The sequence below is a fragment of the Cucurbita pepo genome, chromosome 11 (assembly GCF_057944985.1).
Source record: "Cucurbita pepo subsp. pepo isolate OVF chromosome 11, ASM5794498v1, whole genome shotgun sequence".
Lineage (NCBI taxonomy): Eukaryota > Viridiplantae > Streptophyta > Magnoliopsida > Cucurbitales > Cucurbitaceae > Cucurbita > Cucurbita pepo.
The window spans coordinates 5,521,973-5,548,806 of NC_141808.1; the positions used below are offsets into that span (position 1 = coordinate 5,521,973).

Sequence of the window (26,834 nt, forward strand, 5' to 3'; positions counted from 1 at the left end):
GGATTTATTATTATTATTATTATTATTATTATTATTATTATTATTATTTAACTCATGCTATTTACATACATTCAACGTTTTAGCTCTTAATCCCGTGGTAACATGCTTGTTTAGGAGCTTCGATAAACTACTTACGTGAATCGTCAATTCCTTTGCTTTCATAATTGTTCATTATATGGTATTTTTTTTCACAAATTCTCTTAATTTGACCTATATCTAATGATTTTCAAGGTTGGTACAAGGTAATATTGATAAAACAGGTCAAAAGAAGTTGAACAGAACGAGCTGAAACTTGAAACAAGTCTCCACCGCCCACATGCGTAGTACACTCGTTGACCCACATGTCCCACTCCTTGGTTACTCGCACCTCCACGTGAGCGCGAAGCCTATGCACTGATGCGTCGTTCAACCTCGAAATAGCCTGAAATTCTAAATCTTTTTCATCATTTCATTCCATACCCCTTACATGATATCCACTAACTTCATAATTCACGGTGGGTTATCATCCCAGAAAGGAAAATAATATCTTTGAGGATAACACCGTTGGCTCAATTTTGATTCTTTTCTTGTTTTTTTTAGAAAAGAAACTTCAAAGGAATTCATTGACAAAAGGAACAAGAACAGCCTAAGGAGGTAGAGGGAACCCTGCCCAAACACTGCATGGTGGCCCAAATTGAAGATGGAGGCCTATTTTCTGCAAGAGACCGCATAAAGATCCAAAAAAACACTGCTGAAGGGGAGCTTGATCAATCCAAGTGTACTCCGCGTAACGTTTCACAAGCAACCCAACAACTCCATTCATCTGGAACAATTGAGAAAACCACAGATAAAATTCTATACATTTATATGTCACAAATGATAACTGATAGTGAATGAACGTGATTCTAGAGAGGATTCTAAGAAATAGAATACAAATTCTCTAGAGCTGATTCTGAAAAATATACAGCAAGTGAGCCCAATAGAATATATTAACAACACATGTGAAGAATTGAGAGAAAATTGGATCAAGGGTTTATCCGTTAAAATTGGAAATGGACAGGCCGACTGACCAATTGGGCATGGACGGGCCTCGACTGCCAATATTGCTTTAAAATGACTAAAGAAATTTTTTTCCATCACATCTTTGTAATATATTTTTGATACACCTAATAATAATAAAATAAAATTTTTTTTGATACACCTAATAATAATAAAATAAAAAATCTTCATTCTCGTTAATATATTCCTCTAGAGAAGAAGGGTAAAAATTGTGAGATAGGAATAAAAGTAAAAAAAGTAAAAGAAGTAGTACGATAGAGTTTGAAAACTAATATATATACATATATATATTAAATTTTGATAAATTCTTCGAGGATAATTTTTGGTGTGTTCATTTGTTGAAAATTGTGGGATGTACATCTATCTAGTACAGAAATTTAACAAGGAATTATGTTCAACAAAACCAGTCCTCCATCATTTAAGGTAAAACTAATTATAGGGCCTGCCTTAAACCACACACTTATTTTTTAACGAATTTAGCTAATTTGAATTGGTTATTTTTGTGTTTGTATATAAGGAGAGTGTGAGTTGGGAATGCATTCAAATCAATTCTTATGTCTTAGAAGTTTGGAAATTTGAACCAAAAGAAAAAGGTAGAAGAGGAGACGAGAACTAGAAAGGATGGGATTGATATCAAAGTTTATGGCATTAATACCACTGTTGCTATTGTTGGTGTCTAATGCTATCGTTGATGCTACTAGCGGTGTTTTTGATATTACGACATTTGGTGCCAAACCTAATGCTGATGCTACTCAAGTACGTGTACATTTGTTTGAGTTGATAAACCAAAATTTTGTTTTGTACGAAATATTTTTCTCAAATGAAATGGTTGAATTCACAGGCTTTAGCAGATGCATGGAAGGAAGCATGTGCTTCGGCTACTCCAAGTAAAGTATTGGTTCCAAAAGGAACTTATCAATTAGGAGAATCGAGGCTCAAAGGTCCATGTAAAAGTCCTATTGAGCTTCTAGTTGAAGGAACATTACAAGCTTCTCCTACCGACACGGAAGGAGATGGGTTGCTTGTTATGGAATACGTCGATCATTTGACATTGGCTGGTACTGGAGTTTTTGATGGCCAAGGAAAAGCTGGTTGGGAAAAGAATGATTGCCACCTGAAGAAAGAATGCAAAAAGCTTCCCATGGTAAATGCTCCTGCTACTTTAATTATAAAGAGAACTCATAATTTGGGTTAGCATTATATGCTTTAACATGGGAGTGTTTTTTCTTTGTTTGTTTAAAATGGGCAGAATTTGAAGTTCAATTTCATCACAAATTCGATAGTGAAGGACATAACTTCGTTGGATAGCAAGAATTTTCATATCAATGTTTTGGCCGGCAAGAATCTTACCTTCGATCACCTGAAAATTACTGCACCACACAATAGTCCCAACACCGATGGAATTCACTTGGGCGATTCAGAAGACGTTTTCATTCTCAATACCGCAATCGCAACGGGAGATGATTGTATATCTGTAGGATACACTAACAGAAAAATAACCATTAGCGATGTTACTTGTGGACCGGGACATGGCATTAGCATAGGCAGCTTGGGCAAGTATAAAACTGAAAAAGAAGTGGTAGGAGTTACCGTGAAGAAATGCAAATTAATCGGTACTACAAATGGTGTCAGGATCAAATCATGGCCAGATTCTGCCGTCTCATACCCAGCCTCTGACATGCATTTTGAAGATATTGAAATGGATAATGTTGCTAACCCTATCATCATAGATCAAGAATATTGTCCATGGAATCAATGCAACCGAAAGGTGTGTATTACAATCGAACCTCTTTGGTTTCCAACTTATTATCTTTTCAACAAGTATTAATTAATGTTTATTTTGAACATCCCAGGTTCCATCAGCAATTAAGATTAGCAAAGTTAGTTTCAAGAACATCAGGGGCACATCTTCAACTCCGGTTGCCGTCAAACTTGTTTGCAGTAAAAGTAATCCATGTGAGGATGTGGAAATTGCTGATGTTGACCTCACTTATAGTGGTAAAGAAGGGCCAATTGTGTCTGAATGTGCAAATGTGAAACCGACCATTTCTGGAAAGCAGAACCCTCCCATCTGTGCTGAACCAGCGCCACCTGAGACCACTCCGTCAACTGATTGAACAATCTTTTAACGCCGACAAATGTTTCAAACCATTCTTCCTATCATTTTTATTTTAGCCTTCAAAATTAGGTTTACAGCATTCCATGATGTTGGGCATGTTTTCAATAATTGTATTTTTTTACATTGAGGAGAAATAATACTTGACGATTCTATTTTCTATTGTAACAAAGTCCACATATATGACATAATTGTTTAAAATTTAATTGAATTATGTCTGAAAAATTGCTTTTCAAGCAAACTTCAAATGGTAATATTCAAAGATCACTTAACTATCTGAAAAGTTAGGAGAGAATTGATTAGGTGGACTTACCTTGCTGTAAAGGAGGAGAAGAAGATCATGAGTTTAGTATCATACTATTTGTGGAGCTTCCTACGAGGGTAAAATTACAAATGGAAAGAATTTATACCTAATAAATAATTTTAAAAACAACACAACAGAGATTCATTAAAATTTCAAAATCTATTATATAAAATATACAATTTATTAAGAAAAAAAAAATTAAGGAGGAAGGCTTCATTTATAATTTATTTCATTCAAAATAAATCATCATTCGAATTAACTTAGAAAATGGCAAAAAAATTGGAACAAAAATATCATTTGATTCATTTCGTTGATCCTTCAAAAAAGAAGAGCTAACAATGAAACTTTGGGCTATCTGGACACATACTTCCTGAAATGATTCAGGTGTAGCAATCAACCATTCTAGAAAGATCTTAAAGATTCTAAGGTCAAGAGTAATAAAGGAAAATAAAACAATTTTAGAAAGAGTTCAAATATTTATTCAAAGTTCCATTGTTGACCGAGAGCTAACGATTGAGACTTGATATGAACAACGACCCAGGAATTTCCATACCTCAAGGTCCAATTACAAGGACGAGAGCCAAGAAGCTACAACAAACCTAAGGTCCAATTACAAGGACGAGAGCCAATAAGCTACAACAAACCTTATACAGTTATATTCAAGCTATGGTGAGCTCATCAAAGGAAATTCTAGAAGACGTTGGTGACCTCCCTTATATGTTATACAGTTATATTCAAGCTATGGTGAGCTCATCAAAGGAAATTCTAGAAGACGTTGGTGACCTCCCTTATATGTTATGCAAAGTTGATCTTCAAGACAGATGAATTAAATGCACTTTAAGTTGCATTTAATGAACTCCGCTTAATTTATCGCCCATTTTATTATTTGCATTATTTAATTATAGTTTAACTATTTGTTTTCATATTTAAGCTAGTTTTAAATATAGGAGTTAAAGGTTATATGGTAACCCACATAGGTTACTATATTCCACCATTAACCAGCCATTTTAATATGGAGGTTATGGGTATTTCATATTTACTATACTATATTCCACCATTAACCAGCCATTTTAATATGGAGGTTATGGGTATTTCATATTTACTAGCCCATTTAATTTTAGAGTTATGTGATAACCAGCCATTTTAATATGGAGGGTATGGGTATTTCATATTTACTAGCCCATTTAATTTTAGAGTTATGTATCACATAGGTTAAGGTTTGTAAAGGTATATAAAGCCTTCTTTTCTTTGATTAGACATCAGATTTTGGAATTGAGAATAGAATTTCTATTTTAGCTTTGTTGAGAGCTAAACTTTCTTTGCAAATTCTTGTGTTTAGAACTTGCATGTAGAGTCATTCAAGTGGTATTGATCAAATCTCTTGTGGAGTGATTCGAATCACGAGTTTAGAAACGAGTTTTCTTTACTCTTGATCTTGATCATCAAGGTAATCCGTTCCATACTTTCCCTTGGGTTGATTTCCATATCATTTTGGTATCAGAGCTTTAGGCTCAAGATCGGATATATGTTTCATTGCGCTTATCTCTTTTAATTCTCTTATTATTTTTTTTTTCTCAGTTTGGGTAGAATGTTCATATTCTATCACAAAAATATATAACAAAAAAAAAAAATACATTTTTTTTTTCTGTTCTTTAAAGTGTTAGATCTCAATCTTATCAACACTATATTCTTCTTTAAGATCTTCTAAATCAATTTTCTTGTTGGTAAATTGATTAGATTTTGCGAATAAGGAAAGAAAGCATATTGATGTTAAATGTCTTTCTTTTTTCCTCTTGATTATTATATGTAACTCTCATATGTTCCTACGTCTAAATTAGTCCTTAATCATTTTCTTTCTGTAATTCGTTTCTTTGTCGTTATTCGGATTGCTCCTTCAATACCCTTGTTTATGTATTGAGTGTGCTGTCTATTCACATTGAATTGCACTTAGCTCTATAACATAGTTTGTCTCACATCCCAATTTTTTTTTTGGAGTGTGATTTGTGTGTGCTCAATTATGAGGGTGAGTTTGTAAGGGAGTGACACATTGATTCGAGTGTTGAGTGCTAAACACGAGTGAACTACATTTACGAGTGAATACACGTGAGGGAGCGCTTGTGAGGTCCTTTTTTTTTTCTTTTACCTTTCTTTTGTAGCATGGAAAATCCAGACGACAATACTAACATTACTGATGCACGATTGAGAGAAGCACAACAACGAACCATGGAAAGACTAATTCGAGGAATAGAAGAGTTGACTGATCGAATAGGAAGATTGGAGATTCAAAATCAAGCACGACAGAGGATTCCACAACCTACGCCCTCAACCGATACATATGAGGGCGACAATTCTGATCACCACGAGGATAATCCACATGCGGTTGGTCATGGCTTGATGCGAGGGCGAGACCATGGAAGAAGGTATCATAATTTACAACAACGAGTTCCTTATGATGATAGAATTGATCGTAACGTGGGGAGCTTCAAATTAAAACTTCCCAAGTTTTATGGCAAAACCGATCCAGAGGAGTACCTTCAATGGGAGAAAACGGTGGAGTCGGTGTTCAACTGTCATAATTTTAGTGATAAAAAGAAGGTACTGTTATGCATTGCTCAATTCAAACAATATGCTCAAATTTGGTGGGATAAATTGATGTCAAGTAGGAGAAGAAACCTTGAAGCACCAATTGATTCATGGTACGAGTTCAAAGAGTCCATGAGGAAGCGTTTTGTTCCACAATATTTTCAACGGGACATGGCGCAAAAGCTTCAAGCATTGAAACAAGGACGCAAGTCTGTGGAAGATTATTACAAGGAGATGGATACATTGATGGATCGACTTGATCTCGATGAGGACATGGAGGCTCTCATGGCGCGGTTTCTTAATGGGTTAAACACAGAGATTGCAGACAAGACTGATTTACAGCCTTATTCTAATATTGAGGAGTTGTTGCACATTGCAATTAAGATCGAGAGGCAAATCCAAAGAAGATCTCAACGGTATTCTTCTAAAACTTTTTCCAATTCTACTTCTACATGGAAAAAGGATAGTAAGAACATTGATTATAAGCATAGAAATCCAGAGATTAATGAGAAGCCTCAAGCTAAATTTTGAGAAAGGGGAGAGTTCTAGAACAGGGAAAGAAAAAGTAGAAAAGTCTAATGTTCGAAATAGGGATTTAAAGTGTCGGAGATGTCAAGGGGTAGGACACTATAGTAGAGATTGCCCAAATGCAAGAATTATGACCATAAAGGAGGGAGAAATTGTTACGGATGACGAGGCACATGACGACATAAATGAGGAAACTGATGAGAGTGAGAAGTTTAGCGAAGAGGACCCTACACATATATCTTTGGTTACTCGACGAGCTCTAAACACCCACATTAAGGAGGACGGCCTAGACCAAAGAGAGAACTTGTTTCAAACTCGTTGTCTTGTTCAATCTGTACCTTGTAGTGTTGTCATTGATAGCGGTAGTTGCACCAATGTTGTGAGTTCCATTCTGGTCAAAAGACTTAATTTGAAGACACAACCACATCCAAGACCCTACAAGCTTCAATGGTTGAATGATTGTGGGGAAGTACGGGTAACTCAACAAACTCTTGTTTCATTTACTATTGGAAAATATGTTGATGATGTTTTATGTGATGTTGTATCCATGCATGTTGGAGATTTACTACTGGGGAGGCCATGGCAATTTGATCGTCGGGTAATGTATGATGGGTATGCAAATCGATACTCTTTTACTCACAATGGTAGAAAAACTACTCTTGTTCCATTATCTCCAAAAGATGTATTTATTGATCATTGCAAACTTGAAAAGAAAAGGCAAGAGGCTGATGCAAAAGCAGAGATTGAAAAAGAATCAAGTGAAAAAATGAGCTTGAGTGAAAAGCAAGAGAGTAACACCCAACCTAGAGAAAAAAAAAAGATAGAAAAGCCAAATCAGTAAGCTTGTATGTTAGATCAAGTGAGGCTAGGAATGTTTTGCTCTCTAACCAGACTATTCTTGTACTTATGTGCAAGGGGTCTTGTTACTTTACTAACATGCTTAACCCTTCTTTGCCTAGTGATTTTGTTGTGCTTTTGCAAGAGTTTGAAGATTTATTTTCTGAGGAGATGCCTAGTAGTTTGCCAACACTTAGAGGGATTGAACACAAGATTGACTTCATTCCTGGCGCGCCCATTCCAAACCGACCAGCATATAGGACTAATCCAAAGGAGGCTGAAGAGATACAAAGGCAAGTAAGTGAACTCCTTGCTAAAGGGTATGTACGTGAAAGTTTGAGTCCTTGTTCTGTTCCAGTTATTCTTGTACCTAAGAAAGATGGTTCTTGGCGTATGTGTGTTGATTGTAGGGCTATAAACAAGATAACTATAAAGTATAGGCATCCAATTCCTAGATTAGATGATATGCTTGATGAATTGCATGGATGTAGTCTTTTTACTAAGATTGATTTAAAATCGGGTTATCATCAAATTCGCATGCATATTGGGGATGAGTGGAAAACAGCTTTTAAAACCAAGTATGGTCTTTATGAATGGTTGGTTATGCCTTTTGGATTAACTAATGCACCTAGTACATTCATGAGACTAATGAACCATGTCTTACGAGAATACTTAGGTAAGTTTGTGGTTGTTTATTTTGATGACATCCTTGTTTACTCTAAATCTTTAGATGATCATATTACCCATGTACGCAATGTTTTGACTACTTTAAGAAATGAATGTTTGTATGTAAATTTAAAGAAATGTAGCTTTTGCATGGAAAAAGTTAACTTTCTTGGGTTTGTAGTTTCATCTAATGGTGTTGAGGTTGATGAGGAGAAAGTGAAGGCTATAAAAGAGTGGCCTACACCTAAAAATGTAAGTGAGGTAAGAAGTTTTCATGGTCTTGCAAGTTTCTACGGTAGGTTCATTAAGAATTTTAGTACAATTGCTTCACCCTTGAATGAACTTGTTAAGAAAAATGTATCCTTTCTATGGGAAAAAGATCAAGAACTTGCTTTTAATACTTTGAAAGAAAAATTGAGTTCTGTTCCTTTGCTTGCATTACCTAATTTTGAGTTTATTTTTGAAATTGAATGTGATGCAAGTGGAGTAGGGATAGGTGCTGTATTAATGCAAAATCAAAGACCTTTAATGTTCTTTAGTGAGAAGTTGACTGGTGCATCTTTGAGGTATCCAACTTATGACAAAGAGCTTTATGCTTTGGTTCGTGCATTACAAACCTGGCAACATTATCTTTGGCCTAAGGAGTTCATTATTCATACGGATCATGAAAGTTTAAAGCATTTGAGAGTACAAAATAAACTCAACCGACGACATGCTAAGTGGTTAGAATTTATTGAAACATTCCCTTATGTCATAAGATATAAACAAGGTAAGGAGAACATTGTTGCCGATGCTTTAGATGGATTTTTGTTCCGAAAAGGCAAACTTTTCATACCATCTTGTTCCATACGTGAGCTACTTGTGATGGAAGCTCATGGAGGTGGTTTAATGGCACGCCATGGAGTTTCTAAAACTTATGATATGCTGTCTGAACATTTTTTTTGGCCTAAAATGAGACATGATGTTCATAAAGTTTGTGCTCGTTGCATAGCATGTAAACAAGCTAAGTCTAGGCTTCAACCACATGGTTTATACTCCCCATTACCAGTTCCTAATGGTCCTTGGATTGATATATCAATGGATTTTGTTTTAGGTTTACCTAGGACTAGGAAAGGTTATGATAGCATCTTTGTTGTGGTTGATCGATTTAGTAAAATGGCTCATTTTATTCCTTGTCACAAAACTGATGATGCAAAACATATTGCAGACCTGTTCTTTAGGGAAGTTGTACGATTGCATGGCATTCCTAAAAGCATCGTTAGTGATCGTGATGTCAAATTTTTAAGCCACTTTTGGCGTGTTTTATGGGGTAAGTTAGGAACTAAGCACGTATATTCAACTACTTGTCATCCTCAAAGGGATGGACAAACTGAAGTTGTTAACAGAACCATGACTACTATGCTTAGGGCTATTATTGATAAGAATCTTAAGACTTGGGAGAATTGTTTGCCATTTATAGAATTTGCATATAATAGGGTTGTTCACAGCACTACTAAATGCACACCTTTTGAAATTGTTTATGGCTTTAATCCTTTAACCCCCATTGACTTGTTACCTATACCGTCAAAAGAATTTGTGAATTTTGATGCAAATACCAAGGTTGAGTTTGTTCATAAATTGCACAAGCAAGTAAAAGAACAAATTGAGAAACAAAATTCCAAGGTTGCCACCCGAATTAATAAAGGACGTAAGATTGTCATTTTCAAGCCAGGAGATTGGGTTTGGGTGCATTTTCGAAAAGAAAGATTTCCTACTCAAAGAAAATCTAAGCTTTTACCACGAGGAGATGGACCTTTTCAAGTTCTTGAGCGCATCAATGACAATGCTTATAAAATTGATTTACCAGGTAAGTACGGTGTTAGTGCAACTTTTAATGTTGCTGATTTGAGTCCTTTTGATGTAGGTGATAGCTTGGATTCGAGGACCAATCCTTCTCAAGAGGGGGAGAATGATATGAACAACGACCAAGGAATTTCCATACCTCAAAGTCCAATTACAAGGACGAGAGCCAAGAAGCTACAACAAACCTTATACAGTTATATTCAAGCTATGGTGAGCTCATCAAAGGAAATTCTAGAAGACGTTGGTGACCTCCCTTATATGTTATGCAAAGTTGAGCTTCAAGACAGAGATGAATTAAATGCACTTGAAGTTGCATTTAATGAACTCTGCTGAATTTATCAATAGTCCAAGGATGACTAATAAGCCCATTTTATTATTTGCATTATTTAATTATAGTTTAACTATTTGTTTTCATATTTAAGCTAGTTTTAAATATAGGAGTTAAGGTTATATTGTAACCCACATAGGTTACTATATTCCACCATTAACCAGCCATTTTAATATGGAGGTTATGGGTATTTCATATTTACTCGCCCATTTAATTTTAGAGTTATGTATCACATAGGTTAAGTTTTGTAAAGGCTATATAAAGCCTTCTTTTCTTTGATTAGACATCAGATTTTGGAATTGAGAATAGAATTTCTATTTTAGCTTTGTTGAGAGCTAAACTTTCTTTGCAAATTCTTGTGTTTAGAACTTGCATGTAGAGTCATTCAAGTGGTATTGATCAAATCTCTTGTGGAGTGATTCGAATCACGAGTTTAGAAACGAGTTTTCTTTACTCTTGATCTTGATCATCAAGGTAATCCGTTCCATACTTTCCCTTGGGTTGATTTCCATATCAAGACTTTTGGGCTATCTGGACACATACTTCGTGAGAGGTAACGATTGAGACTTTGGACTATCTGGACACATACTCCGTGAAATAGTTCAGGTGTAGCAATCAGCAAGTCTAGAAAGATCTTAAAGATTTGAGGACAAGAGTAATAAAGGAAAATAACAAGAGTAATAACAGAAAATAAAACAATTCTAGAAAGAGTTCAAATATTTATTACTGGCATAACATCTACTCTTGGATTAAAAAAAAAAGCTTAGGCCTCAAGACAATTTGGCTACGAAAAGACAGATAACGATGAAACTTAAGATATTAAGCATAACATTTTTTTTTTTTTTTTTTTTTTGTTCCTGAAGATATTGTATTTCTTTTGATTTGATTGAGTTATTAATCCCCTATTATTGCTATGATATAAGGGATAACAAAAAAAACCTTTCTTTGATTTGAACTCAACCCATAAAAAATAAATCCTTCCATTCTCAAATAAAAAGAGAAGAGAAGAAATCCTACTTTCATACATTATCTTAATGAAATTATATGTAATGATCAATGAATAAAGTTTAATTGGATCTATAAACGTATAAAATTTTTGTAAACATATCAAAATTTTGCTGGGTCTGACAGGGAGAAGTACAAAATTTTGCTGGGATGAGAAAGGGAGAAGTACTTTGGTTCTGATTCAGCCTCCATTGATACCACTCCCCTGTTGAAAATGTCAGCTTATTAGTAGAAAATCTTCGACGAGGAGGAAGATCAACTCGAGAAGCCTCGACGATGAGTGGCCCCTACTCTCTCTAGTCAAAATGTTAGTTCTTCTTCTATGAGTCCACGCTTTAGGTTTGGACTTGAACGATTTAATGCGAGACCCTCGAGAGAGCGAAGAATTATGTATCAATGTGTGATGTTCATAATTATTGCTCTAGTTGTATTCTATGCTTGTTGTCATTAAATCAAGTCCATTTTATATTCTTCAATTGGTATTGGATATAAAAAAGGTAAAAGGAATGAAAAGGCTCGATGATTTAGAATAGAATGTCGAAGAAAAGGAGTGTCTAACACACTAAAAAAGTGCTTAAAATCGAAACCCTAATCTGGGACGTTTGAAGCACGTGCTAAAAAAATGAGTAACGTTCTTCGAAATTTTCCTGGAGAATGATCATGCTTGATGATTTAGAATAGAATGTCGAAGAAAAAGAGTGTATAAACCGGTAAAAAAGTGCTTCAAATCAAAACCCTAATTTGGAAACCCTAATCTGAAACGTTTCAAGCACGTGCTAAAAAAAATTGAGTAACGATCGATGTTTTTCGTAATTTTCCTGGGGAATGATCAAGCTTGATGATTTAGAATGGAATGTCGAAGAAAAGGAGTGTATAAAACAGTGAAAAAAGTGTTTAAAATCGAAACCCTAATTTTTGATATTCTATTCTAAATCATCAACGTTGATCATTCACCAAGAAAATTTCGAAAAACATCAACCGTTACTCAGTGGTTTTAGCACGTGCTTCAAAAGTCCCGAATTAAGATTTTCGAAATTCTCTTGGGGAATGATCAACCTTGATGATTTAGAATAGAATGTCGAAGAAAAGAAGTGTATCAAACAGTAAAAAAAAAAAAAAAAAAAGTTTAAAATCGAAACCCCAATTTTATTATCGTTTCCTACATTTTTTTTTACCCTTCTCAAGTTGCTTTCGACGTTATTGAGTGCATTTTAAGTCTGTAAGACTCCTATTTTCTCAAACTAAATATTTTTTAGCTAAAACTAGGAGTAATCAATATGTTTAGCTAAACTAAGTTTAATAATATGTCCTAAGAGCACCTATCGAACAGTTACAGAATCAAGACTAAACAAGTAAATGACTCTACCTTTTTTGGTTGGAAGGATTGTATGATGACGCACGCCCGTGGCCCCTACATGCACATAATTAGGAATGCTATGCTATTTTATGTATGTTATGTGATGACCTATGATGCCATGTTATGAATGCGTGTGATGTAAGTCATGATCAGTGCAATCCATAGATGATTCATATGTGTACTATGACATGAATGAAAGGAAAAACAAAATGATTCTTACTATATGCTATGATTTTAAGCTATGTGGACCTGAGAACGTTTGCTACCATTATTTTTCACGTAATGGTAAAGCGTCTATGCATAGATAATGACGAATGCTAGAATGGTTATGTAGGCTGAGATAGGACGGTAGTATGCATTGTTTTCAGTTAATAGTTTCATAGGTAGCTTTTCATTTTCGTACTAAAAATTTATGTTAAAACCATAACCAGTGAGAGTTTCCTTATAGTCATCAACTTAAATACCCTAATCTATATAAACTTAAATACCATAATCTATATAAAACCATCCATGGTCAGAGTTTCGTTATTGGCCATTTTTACTTTTTCAAGTTAATTATTATTAATTATTATATTAATGAACCAAAGTAATTTTAAGCTATGTTTTTAATCCTATCACAAATTAATTTACTTCCAGAATGATCTTGAAATTTTACTATTTTCAACTGTGTAAAACAAAAGATTATCGGTAATGCCCCTAATTTTCTTAGGCTAATTAGTGACGTCACTCTATGCATGCTTTAATCACGTATGCAGAAATTCATAATAAATACTTTTAAAATATAGTTATTGACTTACCTGTTCAATTCAAGACATAAATAAATGTAACATACCTTTACTTGAAAAATATAAGATAAGGCGTGACTTGAGTATTTTAAGAAATTCCTAGTAAGTCAACCAACTATTGGGGTTAATAATGCAGTCACACACAATACATGATTGAGATCTATCTTTTAAAATCGTGACAAGACCTTAGTCTCTTCCTAGTTTCGGATAGGGTGTTATGCATGGTACTTTTCCACACACGACCCACGTACACGCACATGGACCAACTAGGCAGGCTCGTGTAGGTTCCCCGTGAGTCTGAGTTGGTCGACACAACACATTACACGTCACCGGATGTCTCAGAAAAGAAAAGACCCACATGATATCATGACAAACATAAATATCGAAGGTACGCATCCGTACTAGCATAACATTACGGGGAAGTATCCCGATGTACATGACATACATACATGCATGAGGTCCCATGATTTTCATTCATAACATAATAGTTGTTTCATTTCCTTTCTCTTTTCCTCCGTAACATATTTCATATATGCATCATGTATACATGGCAAATATCACGTAATTCATCACACAACTTAGATGGTAAGACATAACATTTCATACATGACATTTCATTTCATTCATAATATAGTGTAGTGGATATCACATGTATACATGGCATACATTACATGATAATACAAAGAGCATCTAAGCTTCACATAATTAATATGATACACGCACCATCATACATCAACCAATTAGCTAACTCCAACAGTAAGATCACTTACATGGTTGGCCTTAGCCGAAGTTACTAATTACTCGATAGTCGCTTCGAAAACGGTATTCTAATGCTTAATTCTCAGCTATATCAATTCATATAACATGCTTAGGGCATATAAACCTCTTAACCTAGCTAAACATGATGATAATTTCTAACACAAAGTCCTAAAACTAACTAAATTTGGGTAGATAGGAGTCTTATTGACCTCAAATGCCTTAGATAAGGTAAAAAATAATTTTAGGAATGTCGAAAACTTAGGAAATGGTATATAATTTTTATACCGAGTCGTCTAAGCCGAGAAACCGAGTTGCCAAGCCGTCAAGCCGAGCCGACGCGAGAATGAGGCAGGTCATTATTCAAGTTAAGCGGGGGATGTATGGGTCGGGTTGAGGCACACTAGGCTGATACGTTCCATACTAGACTGCATGTATTGGCAGTGGGCGTTGTAGAAGTGTGGTTCACCCGTAACAGAGGCCCGAGAGAATTACGACAACCTAAAATCCAACGATTTGTCTCCCTTACTCGCCGAATGCTATAAATGTGTGGACTTGGATGTGTGAATGAGGGGTGTGAGATGTGAATTTAAGGGAGGGTCGTGTTGGTTACTCCTGCAAAAATAATGTCTCGCCTGAAATCGCGATATTTCAAACTAGATTTAAAAATATATATATATATATATATATATATATTAATTCCAAACCATTACATTCTCTCACAGTCTAATTCCATCCGAAACCAATTAAATTTAATTTTAAGGCCTTTGAAACATGATAGATGTAAACTGGTTAGGAAATTCATTCACTTTTATATCTTATAAATATTTGAACTTTCCAATTGTGTTTAATAAATCTCTAACAAAGTTAAAATTTTAAAAGTTAAATGATATGTTAAATATAAATTTCGTACAATATTTGCCTTGCTCGAAAGTTTGATTCACTATTCTTAATATTGACACAAATTACAGGTCTAGGTAGGATCCCTAAGTCTCCAACTCGACTACACAGTCATCTCGATCACATTACTTCACATTTATCTAGAAAGAAAAATTAAAAATAATTTTGATGACTAATTAGTTTACTCCCTGCCTAGCTAACTTATCATTAACAAATTTTATTATGTTTTTCAAATATTTTAAGTTTTATTCCGAATGGGTTATTTTTAGGTTTTTGGTATGGATAGGGTCCTCCATCCAACCATTACCTTGGCTCCTAGTCTCATCTACTAGGACCTCTCTATTGATATTGAGGGGTTCTAGCAACCTTAAGTTTTATTTGTTAGCTCTATTTATGTTTACTACAAATTTTAGACTCCTATGTAAGGCTCACTCTCGGTCAAATACGGTGTTTCTACTAAACTCTCTGGTCAAAAATATTTATTGTTCCCAACTTAGCACGCATCGCATTGCATTGGTCACGGGTTTTGCACGGATTAGTAGACTAAGAATACTCATTCACATCTCCATATCGTAAATAGTTAATAAGCATAAACTAGAGTCATACATCATACTTACTAATCACGATTCTCTAATATGCTCACATTTTATGCATGGATTCATTATTATTATTATTATTATTATTATTATTATTATTTAACTCATGCTATTTACATACATTCAACGTTTTTAGCTCTTAATCCCGTGGTAACATGCTTGTTTAGGAGCTTCGATAAACTACTTACTTGAATCGTCAATTCCTTTGCTTTCATAATTGTTCATTATATGGTATTTTTTTTCACAAATTCTCTTAATTTGACCTATATCTAATGATTTTCAAGGTTGGTACAAGGTAACATTGATAAAACAGGTCAAAAGAAGTTGAACAGAACGAGCTGAAACTTGAAACAAGCCTCCACCGCCCACATGCGTAGTACACTCGTTGACCCACATGTCCCACTCCTTGGTTACTCGCACCTCCACGTGAGTGCGAAGCCTATGCACTAATGCGTCGTTCAACCTCGAAATAGCCTGAAATTCTAAATCTTTTTCATCATTTCATTCCATACCCCTTACAAGATATCCACTAACTTCATAATTCACGGTGGGTTATCATCCCAGAAAGGAAAATAATATCTTTGAGGATAACACCGTTGGCTCAATTTTGATTCTTTTCTTGTTTCCTTTAGAAAAGAAACTTCAAAGGAGTTCATTGACAAAAGGAACAAGAACAGCCTAAGGAGGTAGAGGGAACCCTGCCCAAACACTGCATGGTGGCCCAAATTGAAGATGGAGGCCTATTTTTTGCAAGAGACCGCATAAAGATCCAAAAAAACACAGCTGAAGGGGAGCTTGATCAATCCAAGTGTACTCCGCGTAACGTTTCACAAGCAACCCAACAACTCCATTCATCTTGAACAATTGAGAAAACCACAGATAAAATTCTATACATTTATATGTCACAAATGATAATTGATAGTGAATGAACGTGATTCTAGAGAGGATTCTAAGAAATAGAATACAAATTCTCTAGAGCTGATTCTGAAAAATATACTGCAAGTGAGCCCAATAGAATATATTAACAACACATGTGAAGAATTGAGAGAAAATTGGATCAAGGATTTATCCGTTAAAATTGGAAATGGACAGGCCGACTGACCAATTGGGCATGGACGGGCCTCGACTGCCAATATTGCTTTAAAATGACTAAAGAAATTTTTTTCCATCACATCTTTGTAATATATTTTTGATACACCTAATAATAATAAAATAAAAGTTTTTTTGATACACCTAATAATAATAAAATAAAAAATCTTCATTCTCGTTAATATATTTCTCTAGTGAAGAAGAGTAAAAATTGTGAGATAGGAATAAAAGTAAAAAAAGTAAAAGAAGTAGTACGATAGAGTTTGAAAACTAATATATATACATATATATATATATATTAAATTTTGATAAATTCTTCGAGGATAATTTTTGGTGTGTTCATTAGTTGAAAATTGTGGGATGTACATCTATCTAGTACAGAAATTTAACAAGGAATTATGTTCAACAAAACCAGTCTTCCATCATTTAAGGTAAAACTAATTATAGGGCCTGCCTTAAACCACACACTTATTTTTTAACGAATTTAGCTAATTTGAATTGGTTATTTTTGTGTTTGTATATAAGGAGAGTGTGAGTTGGGAATGCATTCAAATCAATTCTTATGTCTTAGAAGTTTGGAAATTTGAACCAAAAGAAAAAGGTAGAAGAGGAGACGAGAACTAGAAAGGATGGGATTGATATCAAAGTTTATGGCATTAATACCACTGTTGCTATTGTTGCTGTCTAATGCTATCGTTGATGCTACTAGCGGTGTTTTTGATATTACGACATTTGGTGCCAAACCTAATGCTGATGCTACTCAAGTACGTGTACATTTGTTTGAGTTGATAAACCAAAATTTTGTTTTGTACGAAATATTTTTCTCAAATGAAATGGTTGAATTCACAGGCTTTAGCAGATGCATGGAAGGAAGCATGTGCTTCGGCTACTCCAAGTAAAGTATTGGTTCCAAAAGGAACTTATCAATTAGGAGAATCGAGGCTCAAAGGTCCATGTAAAAGTCCTATTGAGCTTCTAGTTGAAGGAACATTACAAGCTTCTCCTACCGACACGGAAGGAGATGGGTTGCTTGTTATGGAATACGTCGATCATTTGACATTGGCTGGTACTGGAGTTTTCGATGGCCAAGGAAAAGCTGGTTGGGAAAAGAATGATTGCCACCTGAAGAAAGAATGCAAAAAGCTTCCCATGGTAAATGCTCCTGCTACTTTAATTATAAAGAGAACTCATAATTTAGGTTAGCATTATATGCTTTAACATGGGAGTGTTTTTTCTTTGTTTGTTTAAAATGGGCAGAATTTGAAGTTCAATTTCATCACAAATTCGATAGTGAAGGACATAACTTCGTTGGATAGCAAGAATTTTCATATCAATGTTTTGGCCGGCAAGAATCTTACCTTCGATCACCTGAAAATTACTGCACCACACAATAGTCCCAACACCGATGGAATTCACTTGGGCGATTCAGAAGACGTTTTCATTCTCAATACCGCAATCGCAACGGGAGATGATTGTATATCTGTAGGATACACTAACAGAAAAATAACCATTAGCGATGTTACTTGCGGACCGGGACATGGCATTAGCATAGGCAGCTTGGGCAAGTATAAAACTGAAAAAGAAGTGGTAGGAGTTACCGTGAAGAAATGCAAATTAATCGGTACTACAAATGGTGTCAGGATCAAATCATGGCCAGATTCTGCCGTCTCATACCCAGCCTCTGACATGCATTTTGAAGATATTGAAATGGATAATGTTGCTAACCCTATCATCATAGATCAAGAATATTGTCCATGGAATCAATGCAACCGAAAGGTGTGTATTACAATCGAACCTCCTTGGTTTCCAACTTATTATCTTTTCAACAAGTATTAATTAATGTTTATTTTGAACATCCCAGGTTCCATCAGCAATTAAGATTAGCAAAGTTAGTTTCAAGAACATCAGGGGCACATCTTCAACTCCGGTTGCCGTCAAACTTGTTTGCAGTAAAAGTAATCCATGTGAGGATGTGGAAATTGCTGATGTTGACCTCACTTATAGTGGTAAAGAAGGGCCAATTGTGTCTGAATGTGCAAATGTGAAACCGACCATTTCTGGAAAGCAGAACCCTCCCATCTGTGCTGAACCAGCGCCACCTGAGACCACTCCGTCAACTGATTGAACAATCTTTTAACGCCGACAAATGTTTCAAACCATTCTTCCTATCATTTTTATTTTAGCCTTCAAAATTAGGTTTACGCATTCCATGATGTTGGACATGTTTTCAATAATTGTATTTTTTTACATTTAGGAGAAATAATACTTGACGATTCTATTTTCTATTGTAACAAAGTCCACATATATGACATAATTGTTTAAAATTTAATTGAATTATGTCTGAAAAATTGCTTTTCAAGCAAACTTCAAATGGTAATATTCAAAGATCATTTCAAGCAAACTTCAAATGGTAATATTCAAAGATCATTTCAAGCAAACTTCAAATGGTAATATTCAAAGATCATTTCAAGCAAACTTCAAATGGTAATATTCAAAGATCACTTAACTGTCTGAAAAGTTAGGATATGTCTGAAAAATTGCTTTTCAAGCAAACTTCAAATGGTAATATTCAAAGATCACTTAACTGTCTGAAAAGTTAGGAGAGAATCGATTAGGTGCAAAGTACGAGAAAAGTTAAGGAGAGAATTGATTAAATGCAAAGGACTTACCTTGCTGTAAAGGAGGAGAAGAAGATCATGAGTTTAGTATCATACTATTTGTGGAGCTTCCTACAAGGGTAAAATTAGAAATGGAAAGAATTTATATCTAATAAATAATTTTAAAAACAACACAACAGAGATTCATTAAAATTTCAAAATCTAATATATAAAATATACAATTTATTAAGGAAAAAAAAATTAAGGAGGAAGGCTTCATTTATAATTTATTTCATTCAAAATAAATCATCATTCGAATTAACTTAGAAAACAATGGCAAAAAAATTGGAACAAAAATATCATTTGATTCGTTTCGTTGATCCTTCAAAAAAGAAGAGCTAACGATGAAACTTTGGGCTATCTGGACACATACTTCCTGAAATGATTCAGGTGTAGCAATCAACCATTCTAGAAAGATCTTAGTCAAGAGTAATAAAGGAAAATAAAACAATTTTAGAAAGAGTTCAAATATTTATTAAAACAATTTTAGAAAGAGTTCAAATATTTATTCAAAGTTCCATTGTTGACCGAGAGCTAACGATTGAGACTTTTGGGCTATCTGGACACATACTTCGTGAAATGATTCTAGAAAGAGTTCAAATATTTATTCAAAGTTCCATTGTTGACCGAGAGCTAACGATTGAGACTTTTGGGCTATCTGGACACATACTTCGTGAGAGGTAACGATTGAGACTTTGGACTATCTGGACACATACTCCGTGAAATAGTTCAAGTGTAGCAATCAGCAAGTCTAGAAAGATCTTAAAGATTTGAGGACAAGAGTAATAAAGGAAAATAACAAGAGTAATAACGAAAAATAAAACAATTCTAGAAAGAGTTCAAATATTTATTACTGGCATAACATCTACTGTTGGATTATAAAAAAAAAAAAGCTTAGGCCTCAAGACAATTTGGCTACGAAAAGACAGATAACGATGAAACTTAAGATATTAAGTATAACATATATATATTTTTTTTTTGTTCCTGAAGATATTGTATTTCTTTTGATTTGATTGAGTTATTAATCCCCTATTATTGCTATGATATAAGGGATAACAAAAAAAACCTTTCTTTGATTTGAACTCAACCTATAAAAAATAAATCCTTCCATTCTCAAATAAAAAGAGAAGAGAAGAAATCCTACTTTCATACATTATGATCAATAAATAAAGTTTAATTGGATCTATAAACGTATAAAAATTTTGTAAACATATCAGAATTTTGGTGGGTCTGAAAGGGAGAAGTACAAAATTTTGCTGGGATGAGAAAGGGAGAAGTACTTTGGTTCTGATTCAGCCTCCATTGATACCACTCCCCGGTTGAAAATGTCAACTTATTAGTAGAAAATCTTCGACGAGGAGGAAGATCAACTCGAGAAGCCTCGACGATGAGTGGCCCCTACTCTCTCTAGTCAAAATGTTAGTTCTTCTTCTATGATTCCACGCTTTAGGTTTGGACTTGAAAGATTTAATGCGAGACCCTCGAGAGAGCGAAGAATTATGTATCAATGTGTGATGTTCATAATTATTGCTCTAGTTGTATTCTATGCTTGTTGTCATTAAATCAAGTCCATTTTATATTCTTCAATTGGTATTGGATATAAAAAAGGTAAAATGAATGAAAAGGCTCGATGATTTAGAATATAATGTCGAAGAAAAGGACTGTCTAACACACTAAAAAAGTGCTTAAAATCGAAACCCTAATCTGGGACGTTTGAAGCACGTGCTAAAAAAATGAGTAACGTTCTTCGAAATTTTCCTGGGGAATGATCATGCTTGATGATTTAGAATAGAATGTCGAAGAAAAAGAGTGTATAAACCGGTAAAAAAGTGCTTCATATCAAAACCCTAATTTGGAAACCCTAATCTGAAACGCTTCAAGCACGTGCTAAAAAAAATTGAGTAACGATCGATGTTTTTCGTAATTTTCCTGGGGAATGATCAAGCTTGATGATTTAGAATGGAATGTCGAAGAAAAGGAGTGTATAAAACAGTGAAAAAAGTGTTTAAAATCGAAACCCTAATTTTTGATATTCTATTCTAAATCATCAACGTTGATCATTCACCAAGAAAATTTCGAAAAACATCAACCGTTACTCAGTGGTTTTAGCACGTGCTTCAAAAGTCCCGAATTAAGTTTTTCGAAATTCTCTTGGGGAATGATCAACCTTGATGATTTAGAATAGAATGTCGAAGAAAAGAAGTGTATCAAACAGTAAAAAAAAAAAAAAAGTTTAAAATCGAAACCCCAATTTTATTATCGTTTCCTACATTTTTTTTTACCCTTCTCAAGTTGCTTTCGACGTTATTGAGTGCATTTTAAGTCTGTAAGACTCCTATTTTCTCAAACTAAATATTTTTTAGCTAAAACTAGGAGTAATCAATATGTTTAGCTAAACTAAGTTTAATAATATGTCCTAAGAGCACCTATCGAACAGTTACAGAATCAAGACTAAACAAGTAAATTACTCTACCTTTGTTGGTTGGAAGGATTGTATGATGACGCACGCCCGTGGCCCCGACATGCACATAATTAGGAATGCTATGCTATTTTATGTATGTTATGTGATGACCTATGATGCCATGTTATGAATGCGTGTGATGTAAGTCATGATCAGTGCAATCCATAGATGATTCATATGTGTACTATGACATGAATGAAAGGAAAAACAAAATGATTCTTACTATATGCTATGATTTTAAGCTATGTGGACCTGAGAACGTTTGCTTAATCCAGCACACCTAAATAGTGTGTGAAACTTCTCTCCTTATAATCAAATAAATGACAAGGATATGGAAATGGTAATAAATGGAAAGAACAATATATGGAAAGATAACTATGGTAGGAAGACAAATATCTAGATATTTGCCTACAATAAAATATCAAATATGATATATATGGTAACACTCCCCCCCCCCCCCCCCCCCCCGCAAGCTGAGCGTCGGATTTGAACAAACGTGAAGCTTAGATCTGAAAAATTCAAAGAGAGGTCGAGCAACACTTTTCGTTAAGATGTCAACAACCTGGTTCGGAGGAGGCGTAGAGAAACACTTTCTTGACCATCGAAAACTACAGAGGGATCGCCGCTCAGCGGCGATGCTGCCTTGGCTTCGGCGAGAATATGTCTAACCCATGAAGAGGGATCGTCGCTCAGCGACGATGCCTGCCTTGGCTCCAGTGATAATATTTCTATCCCAAGAAGTAGAACGGGGAAACCTAGAGCAAGGGACAAAGACAATGTTGAATCCGGTAGAGTCGCCACGTTGGGCGAAGGAGCCAATTTTGGCGAGTAGGGCGGCGGCGACTTGGTTGGCGAAGAGGCAAGTGCGGCGCCCAGATTCCAAAGGTAAATCTTTGGAGAAGGTCAATAGGTTTAGGTTAAGGTTTTTGTGAACGATGAAGGGAAGATTGGAAAGAACATGAAAGAGACTATGTTGGTTGAGGGAAAATTGATTGTGTTGGAGAAGGTGAGGTTGTATGTACCGAGTATGGCGAAGGGTGATTTGGAGGTCAAAAGGGTGGAGCCAAAGAGTAATCAATCGACTCCGCTTGCGGCAGCCATGGCGACTGCCCGTGCAGCGTCAAAGCCAGCAGTGGTGGTGGAGAAAAACAGTGGAAGATTCAAAAGCCATTGAAAAGAAAGGATTGGGGTTGTTAAACCGCAAAGGCTCTTATACCATGAGAATGTTTGCTTAATCCACCACACCTAGTGTGTGAAAGTTCTCTATGTATAATCAAACAAATTACAAGTATATGGAAATAGTAATAAATAGAAAGAACAATATACGGAAAGATAACTATGGTAAGAAGACAAATATCTAGATATTTGCCTATAATAAAATATCAAATATATGCTATAGATGGTAAACTATAATTTAGTACTAAATATCCTTAACATGCATATATCGATCTCATGTGCACTAGGATATTTCCTCGTTATGTTATGTTAGTACAGACGTGTACCTGCGATATTTTTGTTCATCATGATATCATGTGAGCCCTTTACTCTGTGGTGTCCGGCGACGCATTAGCGTATTTTACTCGATGAAGCCCGACCCAGGGGAACGTATACGAGGCCGCTTGCTAGTTCCATATGTGCGTGCGTGGGCCGTGTGTGGGGAAGTACCAACGTCCAACTCTACCTGAACTGGAAAGAACTCAAGGTCATGATAAGTTGTTTTAAAAGATAGGTTCCATCATGTATGTGTATGTTTGCATTACCTGGCTCCAACAAATACTCGAGCTACATGCTACCATTATTTTTCACGTAATGGTAAAGCGTCTATGCATAGATAATGACGAATGCTAGAATGGTTATGTAGGCTGAGATAGGACGGTAGTATGCATTGTTTTCAGTTAATAGTTTCATAGGTAGCTTTTCATTTTCGTACTAAAAATTTATGTTAAAACCATAACTAGTGAGAGTTTCCTTATAGTCGGTCAACTTAAATACCCTAATATATATAAACTTAAATACCATAATCTATATAAAACCATCCATGGTCAGAGTTTCGTTATAGGCAATTTTTACTTTTTCAAGTTAATTACTATTGATTATTATATTAATAAACCAAAGTAATTTTAAGCTATGTTTTTAATCATATCACAAACTAATTTACTTTCGGAATGAAATTGAAATTTTACTATTTTCAACTGTGTAAAACACAAGATTATCAGTAATGCCCGTAATTTTCTTAGGCTAATTAGTGACGTCACCCTATTCATGCCTTAATCACGTATGCAGAAATTCATAATAAATACTTTTAAAATATAGTTATTGACTTACCTGTTCAATTCAAGACATAAATAAATATAACATACCTTTACTTGAAAAATATAAGGTAACGCGTGACTTGAGTATTTTAAGAAATTCCTAGTAAGTCAACCCACTATTGGGGATAGTAATGCAGTCACACACAATACATGATTGAGATCTATCTTTTAAAACCGTGACATGACCTTAGACTCTTCCTAGTTTCAGATAGGGTTTGATGCATGGTACTTTTCCACACACGACCCACGTACACGCACATGGACCAACTAGGCGGGCTCGTGTACGTTCCCCGTGAGTCTGAGTTGGTCGACACAACACATTACACGTCACCGGATGCCTCAGAAAAGGAAAGACCCACATGATATCATGACAAACATAAATATCGAAGGTACGCATCCGTACTAGCATAACATTACGGGGAAGTATCCCGATGTACATGACATACATACATGCATGAGGTCCCATGATTTTCATTCATAACATAATAGTTGTTTCATTTCCTTTCTCTTTTCCTCCGTAACATATTTCATATATGCATCATGTATACATGGAAAATATCACGTAATTCATCACACAACTTAGATGGTAAGACATAACATTTCATACATGACATTTCATTTCATTCATAATATAGTGTAGTGGATATTACATGTATACATGACATACATTACATGATAATACAAAGAGCATCTAAGCATCACATAATTAATATGATACGCGCACCATCATACATCAACCAATTAGCTAACTCCAACAGTAAGATCACTTACATGGTTGGCCTTGGCCGAAGTTACTAATTACTCGATAGTCGCTTCGAAAACGGTATTCTAATGCTTAATTCTCAGCTATATCAATTCATATAACATGTTTAGGGCATATAAACCTCTTAACCTAGCTAAACATGATATTATTTCTAACACAAAGTCCTAAAACTAACTAAATTTGGGTAGATAGGAGTCTTATTGACCTCAAATGCCTTAGATAAGGTAAAAAATGATTTTAGGAATGTTGAAAACTTAGGAAATGGTATATAATTTTTATAGCGAGTCGTCTAAGCCGAGAAACCGAGTTGCCAAGCCGTCAAGCCGAGCCGACGCGAGAATGAGGCGGGTCATTATTCAAGTTAAGCGGGGGATGTATGGGTCGGGTTGAGGCACACTAGGCTAATACGTTCCAGACTAGACTGCATGTATTGGCAGTGGGCGTTGTAGAAGTGTGGTTCACCGGTAACAGAGGCCCGAGAGAATTACGACAACCTAAAATCCAACAATTTGTCTCCCTTACTCGCCGAATGCTATAAATGTGTGGACTTGGATGTGTGAATGAGGGGTGTGAGATGTGAATTTCAGGGAGGGTCGTGTTGGTTACTCCTACAAAAATAATGTCTCGCCTGAAATCGCGATATTTCGGACTAGATTTAAATATATATATATATATATATATATATATATATATATATTAATTCCAAACCATTACATTCTCTCACAGTCTAATTCCATCCGAAACCAATTAAATTTAATTTTAAGGCCTTTGAAACATGATAGATGTAACCTGTTTAGAAAATTCATTCACTTTTATATCTTATAAATATTTGAACTTTCCAATTGTGTTTAATAAATCTCTAACAAAGTTAAAATTTTAAAAGTTAAATGATATGTTAAATATAAATTTCGTACAATATTTGCCTTGCTCGAAAGTTTGATTCACTATTCTTAATATTGACACAAATTACAGGTCTAGGTAGAATCCCTAAGTCTCCAACTCGACTCCACAGTCATCTCGATCACATTACTTCACATTTATCTAGAAAGAAAAATTAAAAATAATTTTGATGACTAATTAGTTTACTCCCTGCCTAGCTAACTTATCATTAACAAATTTTATTATGTTTTTCAAATATTTTAAGTTTTATTCGGAATGGGTTATTTTTAGGTTTTTGGTATGGATAGGGTCCTCCATCCAACCATTACCTTGGCTCCTAGTCTCATCTACTAGGACCTCTCTATTGATATTGAGGGGTTCTAGCAACCTTAAGTTTTATTTGTTAGCTCTATTTATGTTTACTACAAATTTTAGACTCCTATGTAAGACTCACTCTCGGTCAAATACGGTTTTTCTACTAAACTCTTGTCAAAAATATTTATTGTTCCCAACTTAGCACGCATCGCATTGCATTGGTCACGGGTTTTTCAGGGATTAGTAGACTAAGAATACTCATTCACATCTCCATATCGTAAATAGTTCATAAGCATAAACTAGAGTCATACATCATACTTACTAATCAGGATTCTCTAATATGCTCACATTTTATGCATGGATTCATTATTATTATTATAATAATAATAATAATTATTATTATTATTTAACTCATGCTATTTACATACATTCAACGTTTTTAGCTCTTAATCCCGTGGTAACATGCTTGTTTAGGAGCTTCGATAAACTACTTACGTGAATCGTCAATTCCTTTGCTTTCATAATTGTTCATTATATGGTATTTTTTTTCACAAATTCTCTTAATTTGACCTATATCTAATGATTTTCAAGGTTGGTACAAGGTAACATTGATAAAACAGGTCAAAAGAAGTTGAACGAGCTGAAACTTGAAACAAGCCTCCACCGCCCACATGCGTAGTACACTCGTTGACCCACATGTCCCACTCCTTGGTTACT

The 26,834-nt window shown here is 34.9% G+C and overlaps 2 protein-coding genes across 2 annotated transcripts; both read left to right on the forward strand.

Moving 5' to 3' along the window:
* Positions 1-1,584: 1,584 nt before the first annotated feature.
* LOC147790150 (exopolygalacturonase-like) lies at positions 1,585-3,360 on the forward strand. Its single transcript, XM_087128188.1, has 4 exons — positions 1,585-1,794; positions 1,880-2,182; positions 2,288-2,806; positions 2,892-3,360. Exons 1-4 carry the CDS (start codon positions 1,660-1,662, stop codon positions 3,153-3,155), a joined length of 1,221 nt encoding a protein of 406 aa, XP_086984314.1. The 5' UTR covers positions 1,585-1,659; the 3' UTR covers positions 3,156-3,360.
* Positions 3,361-17,340: 13,980 nt separating this feature from the next.
* On the forward strand, positions 17,341-19,059 carry LOC147790151 (exopolygalacturonase-like). Its single transcript, XM_087128199.1, has 4 exons — positions 17,341-17,494; positions 17,580-17,882; positions 17,988-18,506; positions 18,592-19,059. Exons 1-4 carry the CDS (start codon positions 17,360-17,362, stop codon positions 18,853-18,855), a joined length of 1,221 nt encoding a protein of 406 aa, XP_086984325.1. The 5' UTR covers positions 17,341-17,359; the 3' UTR covers positions 18,856-19,059.
* Positions 19,060-26,834: the final 7,775 nt, after the last annotated feature.